Source organism: Gymnoscopelus microlampas, assembly GCF_963454915.1.
Source record: "Gymnoscopelus microlampas genome assembly, chromosome: 10".
NCBI classification, from domain to species: Eukaryota; Metazoa; Chordata; class Actinopteri; order Myctophiformes; family Myctophidae; genus Gymnoscopelus; species Gymnoscopelus microlampas.
Genome location: NC_139947.1, coordinates 44168249 through 44183438, shown reverse-complemented (window position 1 = coordinate 44183438; position 15190 = coordinate 44168249). Strand labels below are relative to the sequence as shown.

At 38.8% G+C, this 15190-nt stretch overlaps 1 protein-coding gene across 2 annotated transcripts; it reads right to left on the bottom strand.

The window, feature by feature from the left end:
- Positions 1 to 39: 39 nt before the first annotated feature.
- On the bottom strand, positions 40 to 14578 carry ada (adenosine deaminase). 2 transcript variants are annotated; one of them, XM_084068880.1, is made up of 11 exons: positions 14454 to 14578; positions 9485 to 9546; positions 8345 to 8467; positions 6548 to 6691; positions 6217 to 6332; positions 4675 to 4799; positions 3271 to 3342; positions 2472 to 2573; positions 2031 to 2098; positions 1810 to 1939; positions 40 to 1646 (listed from the first exon to the last, which is right to left on the bottom strand). In XM_084068880.1, the coding sequence occupies exons 1-11, from the start codon at positions 14496 to 14498 to the stop codon at positions 1542 to 1544; spliced, it is 1092 nt and encodes a 363-aa protein (XP_083925006.1). In that variant the 5' UTR covers positions 14499 to 14578; the 3' UTR covers positions 40 to 1541. The 2 variants fall into 2 exon arrangements, with proteins under 2 accessions (XP_083925006.1, XP_083925007.1); XM_084068881.1 differs by having other exon boundaries at positions 14444 to 14511.
- Positions 14579 to 15190: the final 612 nt, after the last annotated feature.

Here is a 15190-nt window from a genome sequence, read left to right as displayed (position 1 = left end):
AATAACCTCTGCACGTGCCAAGCTTTAGATGGTGTCCAGTTCAAGAGTGGTGGTTTAATGTTACGATGTACTGTATTATATGGCGAATGATTTGTTTATTTTTATACACCAATGTTCTGGATAATTTTCAGTTAGATTTTTAAAACTATGCATCAATTGAATTGCATTCATCCCCATATCATTATGAACTGTAAAACCAATTCAGTTAACTCAGTTTTTGTCCTTTGAGGTAACAGTTGTATGCCCCCTAGTGTTCATGCATAGAACAACATTTGGTATTGAACTGGTTTACCTGATACAACCTATATTTTATATAGGGAAAAACAAATTAGTATGACTTTGGCTGACTAATTCATTATTTGGGCAACCCGACAGGCAACAGAAATTACACAATAGCTTACAATGTGTTTTCCCCACAGGCCTTTTGTTTTTTAAATAATGCACTATAATAAATCAAACTTCACCAAATTATACACATGTACACATTGCATTAGAGAAGTTAATGACAATATAATGTAAATTCAAGAAGGATATTAGTTAGCTTGAATTGGTTATGGCAATGATGCTTGACAATAACCATGGCCCAAATTATCTATGGTCCTGAATAAAAAGGATGTTACAACTGATTACATATACATGTTATCTGATGTTGCTGCACCAATAGTTCATATTAAATATGTTCATACAAAATTGACAATGCTTGGATTTAACAATGTTGGGACAATAGCAACAGACAAGCATAAGACAAGCAATTCAGATCACAGACTATGCTACACACATCTTCATAATTACCTTTTTAAAAGCCAGACATATGGAATATATATATATATATATGGCTACCATGAACAGTGGTCAAGGAAGAACAAGGTTAATACTGCAAGACAACTAGGGTAGCAGGTAAGCATCATAGTCATAGTAGCGTATGAATTAAATGCTTGATGAGAAGGAAATGCAAATGGAAGATAGTAAGTCACTTACTGTAAGTGCCTGATGGGGTAGTGACAGCGTGGTGAGGGAAGATAGAATGCTACCCAGTCTAGGGTTGAGGAGGGAGGCTGGAAATGAGGTTGAGTCTGAAGAGATGGGTTGTCAGACTGCGATGGGGAGTAACTGAAGATGGACATCTTCAGTATCAAAGAAGGGAGGTCATTCCACAGCTTTGGAGCCAGGAGGGCGATGGCCAGATTATTGTATGAAATGGAGGCATAACTACCTTAAGACTACAATTACTTTTTATTGCTTATTAGTTAAGACCATGATATAGCTTTATAAACTCCTCAGTAAACAAAAGTAGTATAAAATATATCAATACTGCTAACACAAGCATTTATAAATATGTGCTGTAGATGTTGTCCCTTGAGTATTAAGAGATTAACAGTCAGTTCAGTACAGAGATGTACAGTGCTGGTTCCGCAGAGCATAAAGGCTGGTTATATGTGTTGTCAACGAGGGAGACATTCCTATGTGTCTGGTGGTGGGGGTGGGGTACGGTTGGTTCCTGTGATGACTTGCATTGCTCCCTCATGACTTCAGTATTTCTTTCAGAAGACAGTGTTCTGCACCATCCCGTAGGCCTCGTACAGTTGGTTGAGGAGATCCTTCTTCTCTTTCTCGGGCAAGAAGCTGGACTGAGCTGAACAGATATTCTACAAGACATGATAAGTAGAATTTAGAAAACAATGTTTTCAATGTTTGTGTGGTCTGTCTGTCTGTTCATCTGTTCGTTCGTACGTACGTACATACGTACGACATACGTATGTACGTAATAATGTATGTATGTGCTGTTAAAGTGTCTCCATTAGGCCTCACCAGTCTTTCGAATTCTTCCTCGGTAAATCCCATGTATTTGTGGCAAGTGTTGTAGTCTAGGTTCAAGGTTGAGTTGAAGATCAGGGGGTCATCTGTGTTCAGGGAGTAGTTGGCTTTGTCTTTTCTGAACCTGCACACAAAATATAAGCAAATGAAACAAACAATAGAAGTGAAAACTCTAAATGAAAGACATAAATATTGTATTAATAATGTCAGCTTACATGATGGCAGGATGCTTGGTAAAGTCTGGGTCACAGGCACCTGTTAATTTGCTGGACACAGGACACACCTGGAATCACACACAGTAGCACACAAATGTAAGAGTGAATAATTCTACTAAAACCAAGACAAAACTCTACTAACCTTTGACAACCACTAGGTGTCACTGTGTAATCAGAACCGTATCCCTCCTACTTATCGTGCTTCTTTGATTACTAATAATAATGTTATTCCAATTTCTGATGTGATATCAGCCCTATCATTGTGCAAGATAAACTATGCAAAACACTTAAAATATATTACATATTGGAAATGATAATGATAATAATTGCATTGCAAAAGATATTGGAGATAGGCATAATGACCTTGTCAGAGATATGTTTATGATAAACTAACTAGTTATATTGCACACAATAAAAATGGTTCACCGTGAGTGGTTATACCTCAAAGTGCATGTTCTGGGCAAGCAGTTTTTTGTACAGGCCTTGGTCCTCCACTGTTCTGTATCCATGTCCAATCCGTTCTGCTTTCAGACACTCTACAGCCTACAAATAATATTCAATGTATATTATATACACATATAGGGTTCATTAAGTAGTTTCATAAAAGAAGAAGAAGAAGGAAAAAAAAAACACGAAAGTTGATACCAGATCAAGCAAGCAATTTCTGAAGGTATGCTGTCTTTGGTTGCACAGTTGGCCTGTCACTTTGACAGATATTATGTTCATAGCCTAATATACTTCGGCATACAATCGCATAGTGATGGAAAAGAACTAAGTCTACTTACTCAAGTACTGTACTTAAGTACAATTTTGAGGTACATTTACTTTACTTTAAACTTGTACTCCACTCCACTACTTGTACTTTTTACTCTACTACAATTATATGACAGCTTTATGTACTAATTATTTTGCAGACTTAGATTATTAATACAAAACATACTTTAACGATTTAAGCCGTATTCTATACCGTGGCTATTTATGCATTGCGAGCTTGTAGATCTGCTATTATCAAAAAAGTTAAAAACATTTTCCTGTGCACTTCTTCCACCACTGCAAATGTGTTGCATTTTTTATCCTTCAAGTAATGACCAGAACTTTCTTTGCAAGCCACAATATTGTGAGATATGGTTTCTGATTAAATAGGGCTAGACATTAAAATATTATGTTGAAATGGGTGCTAAGGAAATCTGTCTTGCCCTTGTCAAACCACAATCCCCGGGAGTCCGGAAGGAAGGCGTACCTCTTTCACCACGGAAGCCGGGCCCACCTCTCCTGCATGAACTGTTCTGTGGATCCCACAACGCACTGCTTCCTGTCAACATCAGCGGTCACGGAATCAACAACAGTGCAATCACCCGAGCAGTCACGCCAAACATCTGGTTTTAAAATCAATGACAACATTCCAGTTGTTTTTAAAATTAGACTAGGCTACTCATGTCCTCTGAATGCGCTCATTTTCCTCATGTTACACACACAATGTTTCATACTGTGGCATTGCTAAAGAGAAACATGAACAAAACATCCCACGAGTTTAAATAATATTTTTTCTTGATCCAATTTACCATTAGCACACTCACAGTGGGGGTTCCCATTTTAATCATGTAAATGATTCCCCACATCATGTGAATGGTTGTGTAGTTTAGAAGATATCACTTCTTATTAGAGTGGCTCTTAGCCTTTTGCTCATATGTTTGGCTTTTGTCACACTAGAACTTTAAGCAGATGTTGAGATGTGTGAGATCTGCCATGTCAGATTATTGTTTACCCTCTGTATCCGGTCCATATGCTACTATCCTATATGCAGTTTATGGTAAGTGCAAGTTGTTTACAAGTTGTTCACATTCAACGTTTAGTAGGCCAAATGTATACTTTGTTGCGCATAGAGTATAAATTAAGAATTTCTATTTATAAATATTTTTACACAGTTTGTTACTTTCACAATATCACACTGGTTACTTAAAAGCAGACAGTGAATCAAGTAGAGTCCAAATTTGACTACTTGATTTTCTACATGTGAACTCTGGAAGTTTGTAGTCCTCCATTTGCAGGTCCCTTTGGATGGTGTTCAACGATAACATGAAGACACCAGGCAAATGTCTTTTCAAGGTTTGTTTAGTTTTGGCCATGAATGGGATTTGCAATAAAAGAAAATACATAAGTTCCACATACTTTAGACAATCACAGTAAAGAGTTAAGAACATAAAGGTTCATATTTATGTATTCTGAGGTTGATAATATATACATAATACAGTATGCATTGAATTGAAACATGTACTGTTTTCATCCATTTGACATAGATGATGAGGACTTATAATAAGTGACTAAAGTCCTCTTGTCAGTATTACTGAAGATCATCATACAGGCAAAACTGATTATGTAAGTATTTACTGATTGCATCCAGTACATCCAAAGGCAGACATCTTATACTTACTATACGTGCAGGATTACAATAAAAAAGAATGTCTCCAATCATTTGAGACTGAGATCTCACACACACCAGAAAAAGATATTTATTCAAAGCTTTGTGCAGTTAGCTTGCCAAAGCATATTTAAATTATTAAGCAATTATTAAGTAGTGACATGTTTATAGTTTTTTCTCAGTTCAGCCAGAAAATCTGAGGTTTGGCATAGCTGCACTGCTTACCTCGTAGGCCATCCTGTGTCCTGGGTAAGCTTCACAGTTGAGGGACTCGTCACCTGCCAAGTCAATGGCCACTACTCCTTTATGGTGATACTTCTTACACAGCTCGACTACATCCATGGACCAGCCTGTCAAATCCAACACGTTTCATGAGAAAGCAAATAAATACCATGGGGTTGTACTATCATGTCTAGCATATGCAGATACCTTGATTTAAGCCTAATTTATACCTCATCATATGACTGTAGCTCACCAATTTTTTTCAAGTAAAAAAACAAACAAAGCATTAAATTAATGTATCCTCAGGGGGATATGAGTCTGTCCATTTTATTGTAGATGGAACATCCCTCCCAGGGTGTGTTGCGAGTCAACACACCCTGGGAGGGATTCAGTTGGTTGAACAGTGATGCAATACACACTTGAGAAAGAGCCCCTCCATAGTATTGGGAAAGGAACAGCTTAGGGTTAGCATGCAGTTTTGAGAAAATAACATGGCACCATGGAGGTGAATGAGCACCCACTCCGGATATAGAATACTTCCAACAATAATTGCTGAAGTATTTCTTTCATAAAGACATATCCACCAGTCAAACAATTTTATTATTAGATTTCATGTAATGTAATATATGTGTTTTATATTATATATACTGTCCAATATTATGTTCTCGCACCACATGTAAATTCAATTATGTATATAATAAAGTATATTATTTAGTACTGTAGTAACAATTGCAGTGCAATATTGGGGAATCTGTTGTCTGCTTCTCATGCAATGTTATCTACATAGTTCAGTGTGATGGGTTTCATTTCAAGTGGCTCCTAATGTAGAAGGATATGAAAAGAGGTAGGATACGCACATCCCCTCAAAGGTAATGTCCTCACACAGAATATAATGCTGTCCCATGTTTTATTCAACAAACAAACAACGTTTCACCTAGATAGGGCTTCATCAGGTTTATTAACCTAATGAAGCCCTTCCAGGGTGATGTTGTTTGTTTGTTGAATAAGCAGGGAACAGCATGTTCAGGCATTGGGTGCGTTCGGAAATATGCACTGATAGACCTCTCTGGTCGTTCGTAAATTGAGTGCAGTCGGTGCCTTGCCATTGAAAGTGCTGTGCCCTCGATGCACTGAGTGTGCACACTGACCGACTATACTCAGAAGCAGGGTTGAGCACTGATGAAAACAACAATGGAGGAAGAAGTAATAGCTAAATGCCTATTAGACAAGGCGAAATGCATGCTAAACGAGGCAAGACGAGTATAGGAAGTAGTGAGGTACAATACAGACGACAGGCACAGAGGCACAAAGCAACAATACATTACCCTATACAGGCAAGACGTGTTGTTTTTAATGGCCGTTCATAAATCAGCTGAACTAAGCGTGCACCGCTAGAGCACTCTGAAAACTGTGCAGATTCTCTGTGGGTATATCCAAATGCGACTTTTGCCTTTCTTTCCTAATGTAGAAGGACCAGTTAATAGAAAGGAGGAGCTCTTCTCTTACAAGGCCATTTGACCAGACAGACACATGAACGTTCATTACTTGGCATGTGGCGCATGCAGCATAGAATGGACCTGGCTTTGATATTAAAGGCCTTCTCCCCCTCTCTCAGGCCTTCATTGACTAGCTGCACCACCTCGTCTGGGCTGAGGTCACCTCTGTGGAGGAAACAAAGCCATAGAGACATAGGTTTGGAATGGTAGAGAAAGACGGAAAACGGAAAGCATTAATTGATATACATGTGTATAATCAATCTGCATAATGTAATGCTGAAATACTAAACACTGTGAGTACTAGCTCAATTATCAATATATCTTAAAATACAAGGTTTGTAAATTTGAAGCTGCAGGAGAGCATTGCGATAAATACTTACTCTTCCTGGTTCCAGGGGATGGGTTCCACTTGGGTATTAGCCAGGAAGTGGGGGCTGTATCTGACCTCAACATAAATCACTCCCTCTTTGGATTTGTCTTCCACAAACTCATAGGCTATTCTCTTAATGGCGTCTCTGTCACCGCTATCAATGTGACAAAACAAAAAGCAGATGAAATGGCACTGTGATTTATCACTTATATTTGAATCACTTGAGTCACACTAGCTATTATTAAAGGCCTTAATACATTGCTAATACATTCAACAAAACCATTGGCCAAAACAGACAAAGGGAAAACCTATACAGGTCTGATCGCACATTACACGATGTACAGCAGAGTCGAATGAATATTTTATTGGTTACAAATCTGAAATAATCTAACTGGGTTAAAAACGAAACAAAAAAACCCAGTTAAAAATAAGTAGTTGTGCAGGTCATACAGAAGTGTACTGGTATTCATTTTAAAAAGTTCGCCATCTGTTTTTTTCCCAGTGCAAATAAAACTGACTGTGTGCAAGGGGCTTAACATTGGTTCCAGCATTTACATTAGTAGTGTGAATGCTTGCCACAGACCACTAAATTCCTGTTGTTCTCTTCTCCCACTAAAACACTCCCTCTCCCCAGCATCCATCTGTTAAACTCATATACAACATGAACTAACTGCTAGCAAGTTCCCTATGTCACTGAAATGGAAGAGGAAGCAATATTGCACACAAGCTTTTCAAGAGCCTCGATATAGAATGGCCCATTCAGCGGAAAACAAGGTGATGTTCAGCTGTTGCAGACAATCATGAGTTGTTGTTGTGTGTTGTTTTCCACACAGTTCTAGGGCCATTCAGTATCTGAATCTGTGTTTTGGTCCTTTCTATACCAATCTGCCTAGAGCTTTTTAAAGTCTTTTGTGGCAAGTCCAACTCAAGTCCTGATTTTTGCAAGTCCGACTTGAGTCTAGGTCTATCAGCTCTATGCCCACAATTGAATATCCACACCAGTTTAGCAGTGCCCGCCAGTTACCAAGGTTATGGTACAGAATCTCAAAACTACAGTAGTACTGTATCTATACTGTACTACAGTAGGCCTGTGAGATTTAACCCTGGTATCCCTATTTTGGGCACATTTTAAAAAATGTACTTTTTCAATAATTGCAAAAATAGCAGACCTATAATGTAAGCTTGTACATCGGCTATTTTCGCTATATGTTGTACAACAAAGCATAGGGCTTAAGTGGTTAAAGTTCTTCTTTGAATAAGCTTCTGCTCTTGCATTTTAGCATTGATTCATTGGTGAAATCTCATTATGTTTTTTGCTTTCACAGTCTGCAGTAACAGCACAGAAGTCGCAATTTCTGTGTGAATGCTGTTTGTGACTTCCAAGTCCAAATCAAGGCTCAAATCTCAAGTCACCAGTGACACTGTATAGTATTCACAGTAAGTTTAGATATACTGTAAGACTGGTAATACCAAACTATTAAAACTCACTCTAGAACAGTAGCCAATATGTCACTTAATCCTGATTATGGTCACATGATGTGTTCATGTTCTGCAAGACTGACATTTAAAATCAATGTCTGCTGCACTTCAGCATGCACAGCGCTTCTGCTCTGTCATATAGGTGGCAATCCCAGCAATCACAGACAGGGTAGGTAATATAGTAGATATTATGGTAAATTGTGGTTTCAAATGATTGCTTATGATCGGATGACACATTTTGTATATTAATCTTCGAAGCCACCTTCTCCTGGACAGCACGGAAATACTTTAACTAATTCTGAGTTCCTACTTATCATTCTGGACTTACGCAATGACATGCATGTACTCAGCAAACTTCCCAAGAAACTCGGTGAGGGTTGCAGGCTTTTGGACAATAATGATCTCAGTCATCTCCTCTACAGTATCCGCTGGCAGAGTGATGCCTCGCCTCCTGGTAGGAAAGAAAAGGGTAAATGCAGTTCAAGAGAAGCACAAACTCTAGCTTGATGCTGAGGTTCATTTGTAAAGGAAAAGGAAATTAGGAGTTTTTCTCCCCTGTGGTTTAAGGCTTTATTGTGACAGTTTGGAAAAGCTCAGAGTGGTATTATAGTGTGGGGGAGTAAGAGGGGGAAAGCACTGTCAGGCGTAAATAAAGGTGTGGTGGTGGCAACAGTGTGTGTGTGTGTGTGTGTGTGTGTGTGTGTGTGTGTGTGTGTGTGTGTGTGTGTGTGTGTGTGTGTGTGTGTGTGTGTGTGTGTGTGTGTGTGTGTGTGTGTGTGTGTGTGTGTGTGTGTGTGTGTGTGTGTGTGTGTGTGTGTGTGTGTGTGCGCGCGCGCGCGCGCGCGTGCGTGCGTGCGTGCGTGCGTGTGTGTGTGCGTTATCTATCTATCTATCAATAGATAACATGTAACATGTCCCTATGTGGATGCATGCATGGGCATGCTTCTCCCATGCATGCCCAGAGACTCACACACACCATGACATTGTCACACCGTGACAATGGGAGCTATTTAATTATTAGCCTACAATATAGTGCTTATGACCTTTTCTGAATATAGCCTCATAAGATTCCATTTAGACAAATCTTGACCCATGCCTTCTCAGACAACCTAGTGCCAGTGAGTTTTACACACAAACCGTATAACTCAGATATGAACCCGGTTTCCTGTGCAAGTGCTGAAGTCTTTACCATTGAGCTAATAGAGCCTGTCTACTTGTTAAGGGGATACATTGAATCTTGACCATCAGGTACAGTAAAGATTTGTGTCAGATCCTGTGTCTAGGTGAGACATGACCTTTGACAGGATCTAAATGTCTCAGTAGAAGAGCAGGGAGACAAAATACAACCACCCCAATTGTATACGTATTGTATTAACATACATTCTAATCATTAAAAGGTTACATAGTGCCGCTTTAAGTGAATCAATGCTAAAACAAAGAAACAAAAAAGGATAGCAGATTAACTTACTTGGCAACATCAAGAATAGTCTGAACTCTGATGGCGCCATCCAGATGCACATGCAGCTCAACCTGTGAAAAAGAAAGACAGTCAATGGCGAACAATAAATCAATCTATCAACACAATTTATTTTCATACAGATGAGACCTCAGTCTCAATGGCCATGATCTCAACACTGCCTGTCTGAATCAAAGGGTCAGACAGTCTGACATGGCCGTAGTATAATGAAAATACCCCCCACCATAAATCCTAGCTTCTACAACAGCCAAGGGCAGAATTCTGGTCATCAGCTATGACCGGTGGGTTAAGCTTGAGATTGACATGTAATCCCCAATTGTTTCAAATTTTGCGACCTGGTGGCAAAATAAATAAGTATATCGTTTTATTCAAAATCGATTTAAAATTCTAGACAAATTATCCAGGACTTTCTGGGAATGTAAAATCTCTTCAAATTCCTAAATTAATAAAAAAAAAGAAATTTATTGTTTCATTCTGCTAAATTACCGTTATCTGATTTGCAGTGGTTATATGTAATTTGTGTACATTTGTGACATACTATCAATGGATTTTACATACATGTGCATAAGGTTATCAAAAAAAAGATACAGTGGCATTTTGCTATTTCCTTAAACAATTAAAACAAATGTGTCTCCTGGCAATGTGATGAGATGCTTTGGAATTTGCACACAGAACAAACGGCGACCTAGCTTACACATGCAAAATTTGGAGCTCTTGTGTCAAGTGAATGAGATATGGTAAAGAGAACTGTGCAGGCACCCAGAGAATTTCTTGAGAACAATAACACCTACTGTGAGGCAGAACTGATAACCATAGATTAAAATTCATCATATTCACTGGCCACGGAACTGCTTCAGATGCTACGGTAGGGTTGAATATAAATGATCTGGCTTCTGCCTTTGATGGTATACTGTCCTAGATGATTTAGAATAACAATATCATATATCACTTTTATCTCATGTTTTTTCTAGGCTATTACTGTATGTCCTACCCACTTTTCCCTTTATCAATGGATTATTAATGGTCTAATTTAGTCTTAAATACACAGTGCTTCTATCCTGCTAAAGGACACTTCTCTCTTGACCAAGCAAGTCTTGCTGTGCTCCATATAGTGACTATACATTCTTTCATGCTTATAACCTCCACCAAGGAGGTTATGTTTTTGCCCCATTCATCTATCATATCTTGAGTAAAGTAAAAGTAAATGCCAGATTTCCATGGAGTTCATTGTTCACATCATAGCCACGGGAACGAGGGATGCTGTGTGGGGCGGCCGCACCCCCACTACCAGGTACCGCACCCCTACCCACCCAGGAGGTTGAAAATGTATGAATAAAAAAAATCTAAATACTGAAAAATATATTTTTTAGGCTTTCATTTTGCCTGTTAATTTGAAAACAAGGCAAGCAATGCATTTCTTTCCATGTCGTGGCTTGTTTTTACTTTCCTTGGGCCACTACTGTCAGGGGTAATCTGTTCACAGTCAAGGGAAGTATGCTGGGAAATGAAAAGGTATGAACTTGAAATATCACTGTACCACCTTTCCTTTCTGGCATTATGTTCCTTGGCTGTCTGACCAGGAAAAGGGGTAAAACGAGAATAAATAAATCAAGACACATGTTGTTCTATCTACACATGGGAGGAAAACCACACTGCACTTAAGGTGAAAAGTAATCTCAGCCATACAATCACATGGCAGGAAATAGGAGAGAAGGAGAACATTAGAAAAGCTTAATTTAGGACATACAATCAACTGTGTGAACGTATGGAATGTATGCCTTTCCGCTCTGAAATTATGGACATTCATAAGATAACAATGTTTGTATCCAACAGCGGCCCTTTGAGCCTTACGACATTGGTAAAAACAATTAGTCAGTGATTGCTTTAACATTTGTACAGACCAGCTTGGAAAAGGGGAGGAAATGTCCTGCAATGAGAGGGGTATGAGGTAAAATGATGCGATGTGACCAACTCGGGGCTCCTGAATCACTGCCCTATATATATCAAATAGCGAAAGCAGCTGATCTTCTATTATCACTGAATGTTCGTCTACTTTCACAGAATATTCGCCTATTTTTGCTGAATGTTTGTCTATTGTGATGGTGACATGCCCAGAATAGGGATGATAGAGTTTGTGTGCCAGCCTTCTAATTCTTTGGTTTTAGAAAATATTTTCTTTTTCTCTTCATTTTGCGTGATTTGAAGGCCACGGTTTCTGCATTGCATGCCTCCACAGGCCATTTATAATGTCAATATTGTGATTTAAATTTTGCATTCTGGTGTCTATTGTGTCAATATCTGTCTGTATGCTTTGTGTGTGCTTGCTTGTGTGTGACAGGGGCAATGAATAACTGATAAATAGAAGACGTGTAGAAAGCAAATGTTTACAGAAATGAGTCATGTTTACAGTTGATGCTGTTAGTTTTCAAAATGTCTCTTTTTGTTTAGATCCTTAAGTGTATCTGGGTTGAAGTATTTGACATCAGCACACAGCTTTAGAGTTTAGTGTTACAGTTCCAAGACAAAGGACCATTGGCCAACCCATTTGTTCCCATGTTTTCAGCAGAGACCCAAACGATAATTTTGTTGTCTCCCCGGGACCCAAACTTTGAAAAATTATGAATGAATCCTTAAGCCCTATTTAATAGTGAAAATAGCAGACCTACAAGCTTGGTGTGAGCTAGTAGATCGGCTATTTTGACTACATTTCTTAAAATATTTTTTCAATTTATGGATTTTGGGGGTAACATTTCAGAAAATATTTTGTGAAATATTTGACTTTTTGGAAATATTTTGAAATGATAATTCACTCACAACCCACAAAAATCATTCCGCAACCCGAAAATGGATCCCGACCCAGAGTTGGGAACCACTGGGCGAACCCATCAACAAGTCTAGGACATCCTCAGGGAGTTGTACTCAACGTTGGGGAAGTTACTCCCAGTCCCAACACTGGTTGTACTGAACTTCTTCTCATCGTGCATCTCTTGACTAACTGTAGGTCATTCTATGGCTTCAGTCTGCACCTGAACAATCCAGGTCTTTGTACCACCTACCTACGACGCGACGGTGTCCTGTGCCAAAAATAGATCTATAAAGCGACAACTGTTCAAGGGTCAAAACTGTCAAATTCCACAAAGAAAGCTGCTTCTGCCAAAAAATGCCTCTCTACATTGATAATTTGTCAAAATAAATAATTAAAAAAAAAAATCAAATTCTGTTCTTTTTCAGAAATATGGTAATGATAATGGTCCAAAATTATGTTAAATGCTGTTTTTTGTTTAATAACATATAGGCCTACTGAAAGATGAACCATATCCCCAAACGGATTGGGGGAAGGGGTAGGGTCCAAAAAGCCAGGGAAAGACCATGCATATCATTGCTGTCGGGTGGAAACCTGTATGTCCAAAAAGCCCACAACGCGTCTGAGCTTGTAGATCTGCTATTATCACTACTTTTGTGTGACGCTTGTATAATGAAGTAGGGCATTCATTGACGAAAATATCTAAAAAGTTTGAAATATGGAGAGGTTTCTGCCCGACCGCAACAATATATGATTCATAGAAAGATGTTGTATCTTCAGAGAACAGTAAACTTAAGCTATTGTTTCCTTTAAGTCTCTACGCCTGATTTCTACTTAGTCATCCCAGGTAACAAGTCAGATACACTGACAGCCATATGGCAAAATGTTTTTGGTTTATCTTCAGTTTATTTTTTAGCTTGAGCACTATATATATACATATACACACACACACACACACACACACACACACACACACACACACACACACACACACACACACACACACATATATATATATACATATATATATATATATATATATATATATATATATATATATATATATATATATATATATATATATATATATATAGCTTCTAGAACTGCTATTTTCATGGAATATTCGCCCCTAGAATGGGGCTGCTAGGGTTCATGCAGTGGTTGTATGTATCTATTTTTAAAGAACCAAGCTGGTATCAGTGTTGGCCAATATGATCAATGTGTGACATGTTCACATGACATGTTTACATGACTATCTCTTTGTGCGCCAATGTTTAACTGTACTCTACTGTACTATACTGTACACACATCACGCGCACACACGGGCTCGCGTGCGTGCGCACATCACACACACACACACACACACACACACACACACACACACACACACACACACACACACACACACACACACACACACACACACACACACACACACACCATAGGCTACTTCTTTAGTCTTATCTCTCCGAGGATCCAGTTTTTTCCTCATCTCTTATCAACTGTCATGGGCATGCTGACTCAGACAGTGCCATGACTCCGAACTGTCCAAAGGCCACTTGTTGTGGACATACGGGCGATTGGGCCTATCTTAATTGAAACTGATAAGTTTTAAGCAAACTCCACGTACAATTCTAATGGGATGCAATGGCATCCCCATGCACATTGCTGGAGAACTGTGGGAAGAAAAGTAGTCTAATATGTTGGTAATGACAAGCTATTTTCAAACAACATATTGAGACATCTGTGGAACCACCATGAACTTATTGCGTAAGATGTGCTTCTTCTAGGTATAAGGAAATACAATAAAAGTTGTAGTCTATAAGGTTTTTCATTTTCAATTTGCCATTATCATCATCATCATCATCATCCAGTGCGCGTATAGCAGCTGGCTGTGGGGTGCTGCCGCAAATTTAATTAAGGCACAAAGGATATAATAGCACAAAAAAATCAATGATTTCAGGCAATGAACCACGTGCTTTTATGAGCAAACAAGTGAAACAGAAGCTTTTTCTATAAATATTTAATTTTACCAACCCTTACGCGGCGATTTGTCTGGGATATTCTAAGAAGGTTTAGGCTTCCGTAGTTAATCAATAATTCACTACGCTTAAATCATTCATGACCACATGCTTATAATAACTTACTGTAGCCTACCTTAGGCTTGTTGAATACCACTTGTTCGGATAAATGTTGAGCCATCGCGGAAACGCTGTGACTGCTGGTGCGTATGCGGGTAGTAGGAGTGTGTGTGGTGCGGATAGTAGGAGTGTTCAAGCTTCTCCCGGTGAGAACTCGTAGTCGTAACCCGAAGCCTATCGAAACCCTACAAACTGTTGTATACAACATGCCGCGGACACGCCTTTATGGACCATCCAACAGGAGAAACTGCCGCAATTATCCTTTCATCTAGAGGATGCAGTGCAAACCGGCTACAATGTATAGAGAAACTCTTGGATCCTATCCTACAGAAACTCTTGGGTCCTAGCTAGTCTATACACGGATTAACGAGCTCGTTTAGCAGCAGCTTTATACACTAGCTATAGCCATATGGGGAGGTTTAACTGACGTGGACTTAATTCAATTAGCCTATGCCAAGCCGTTGCACAACATAGCCTCCTACATCATTGACAGTGATGTAGAAGTTTATTGTGATTGTGAACAACAATGATTGCCATAATAACTATATAGAAAGTATAGATGATTTATTAAAGGTAACACCTGGTGTAGTAGTAGGCTTTAGGCTACTATGTCCAGCCTTGTGCAGTGCCTTATTTTTCTTTAACTCAGTTCATGTTAACCAATCGCAACTGAAAATGACGCAATCAAAGGTAATAATTAATAATTTAATTGCCAGGATACACTGGTAGATATTATACAGATGCAAATTACCA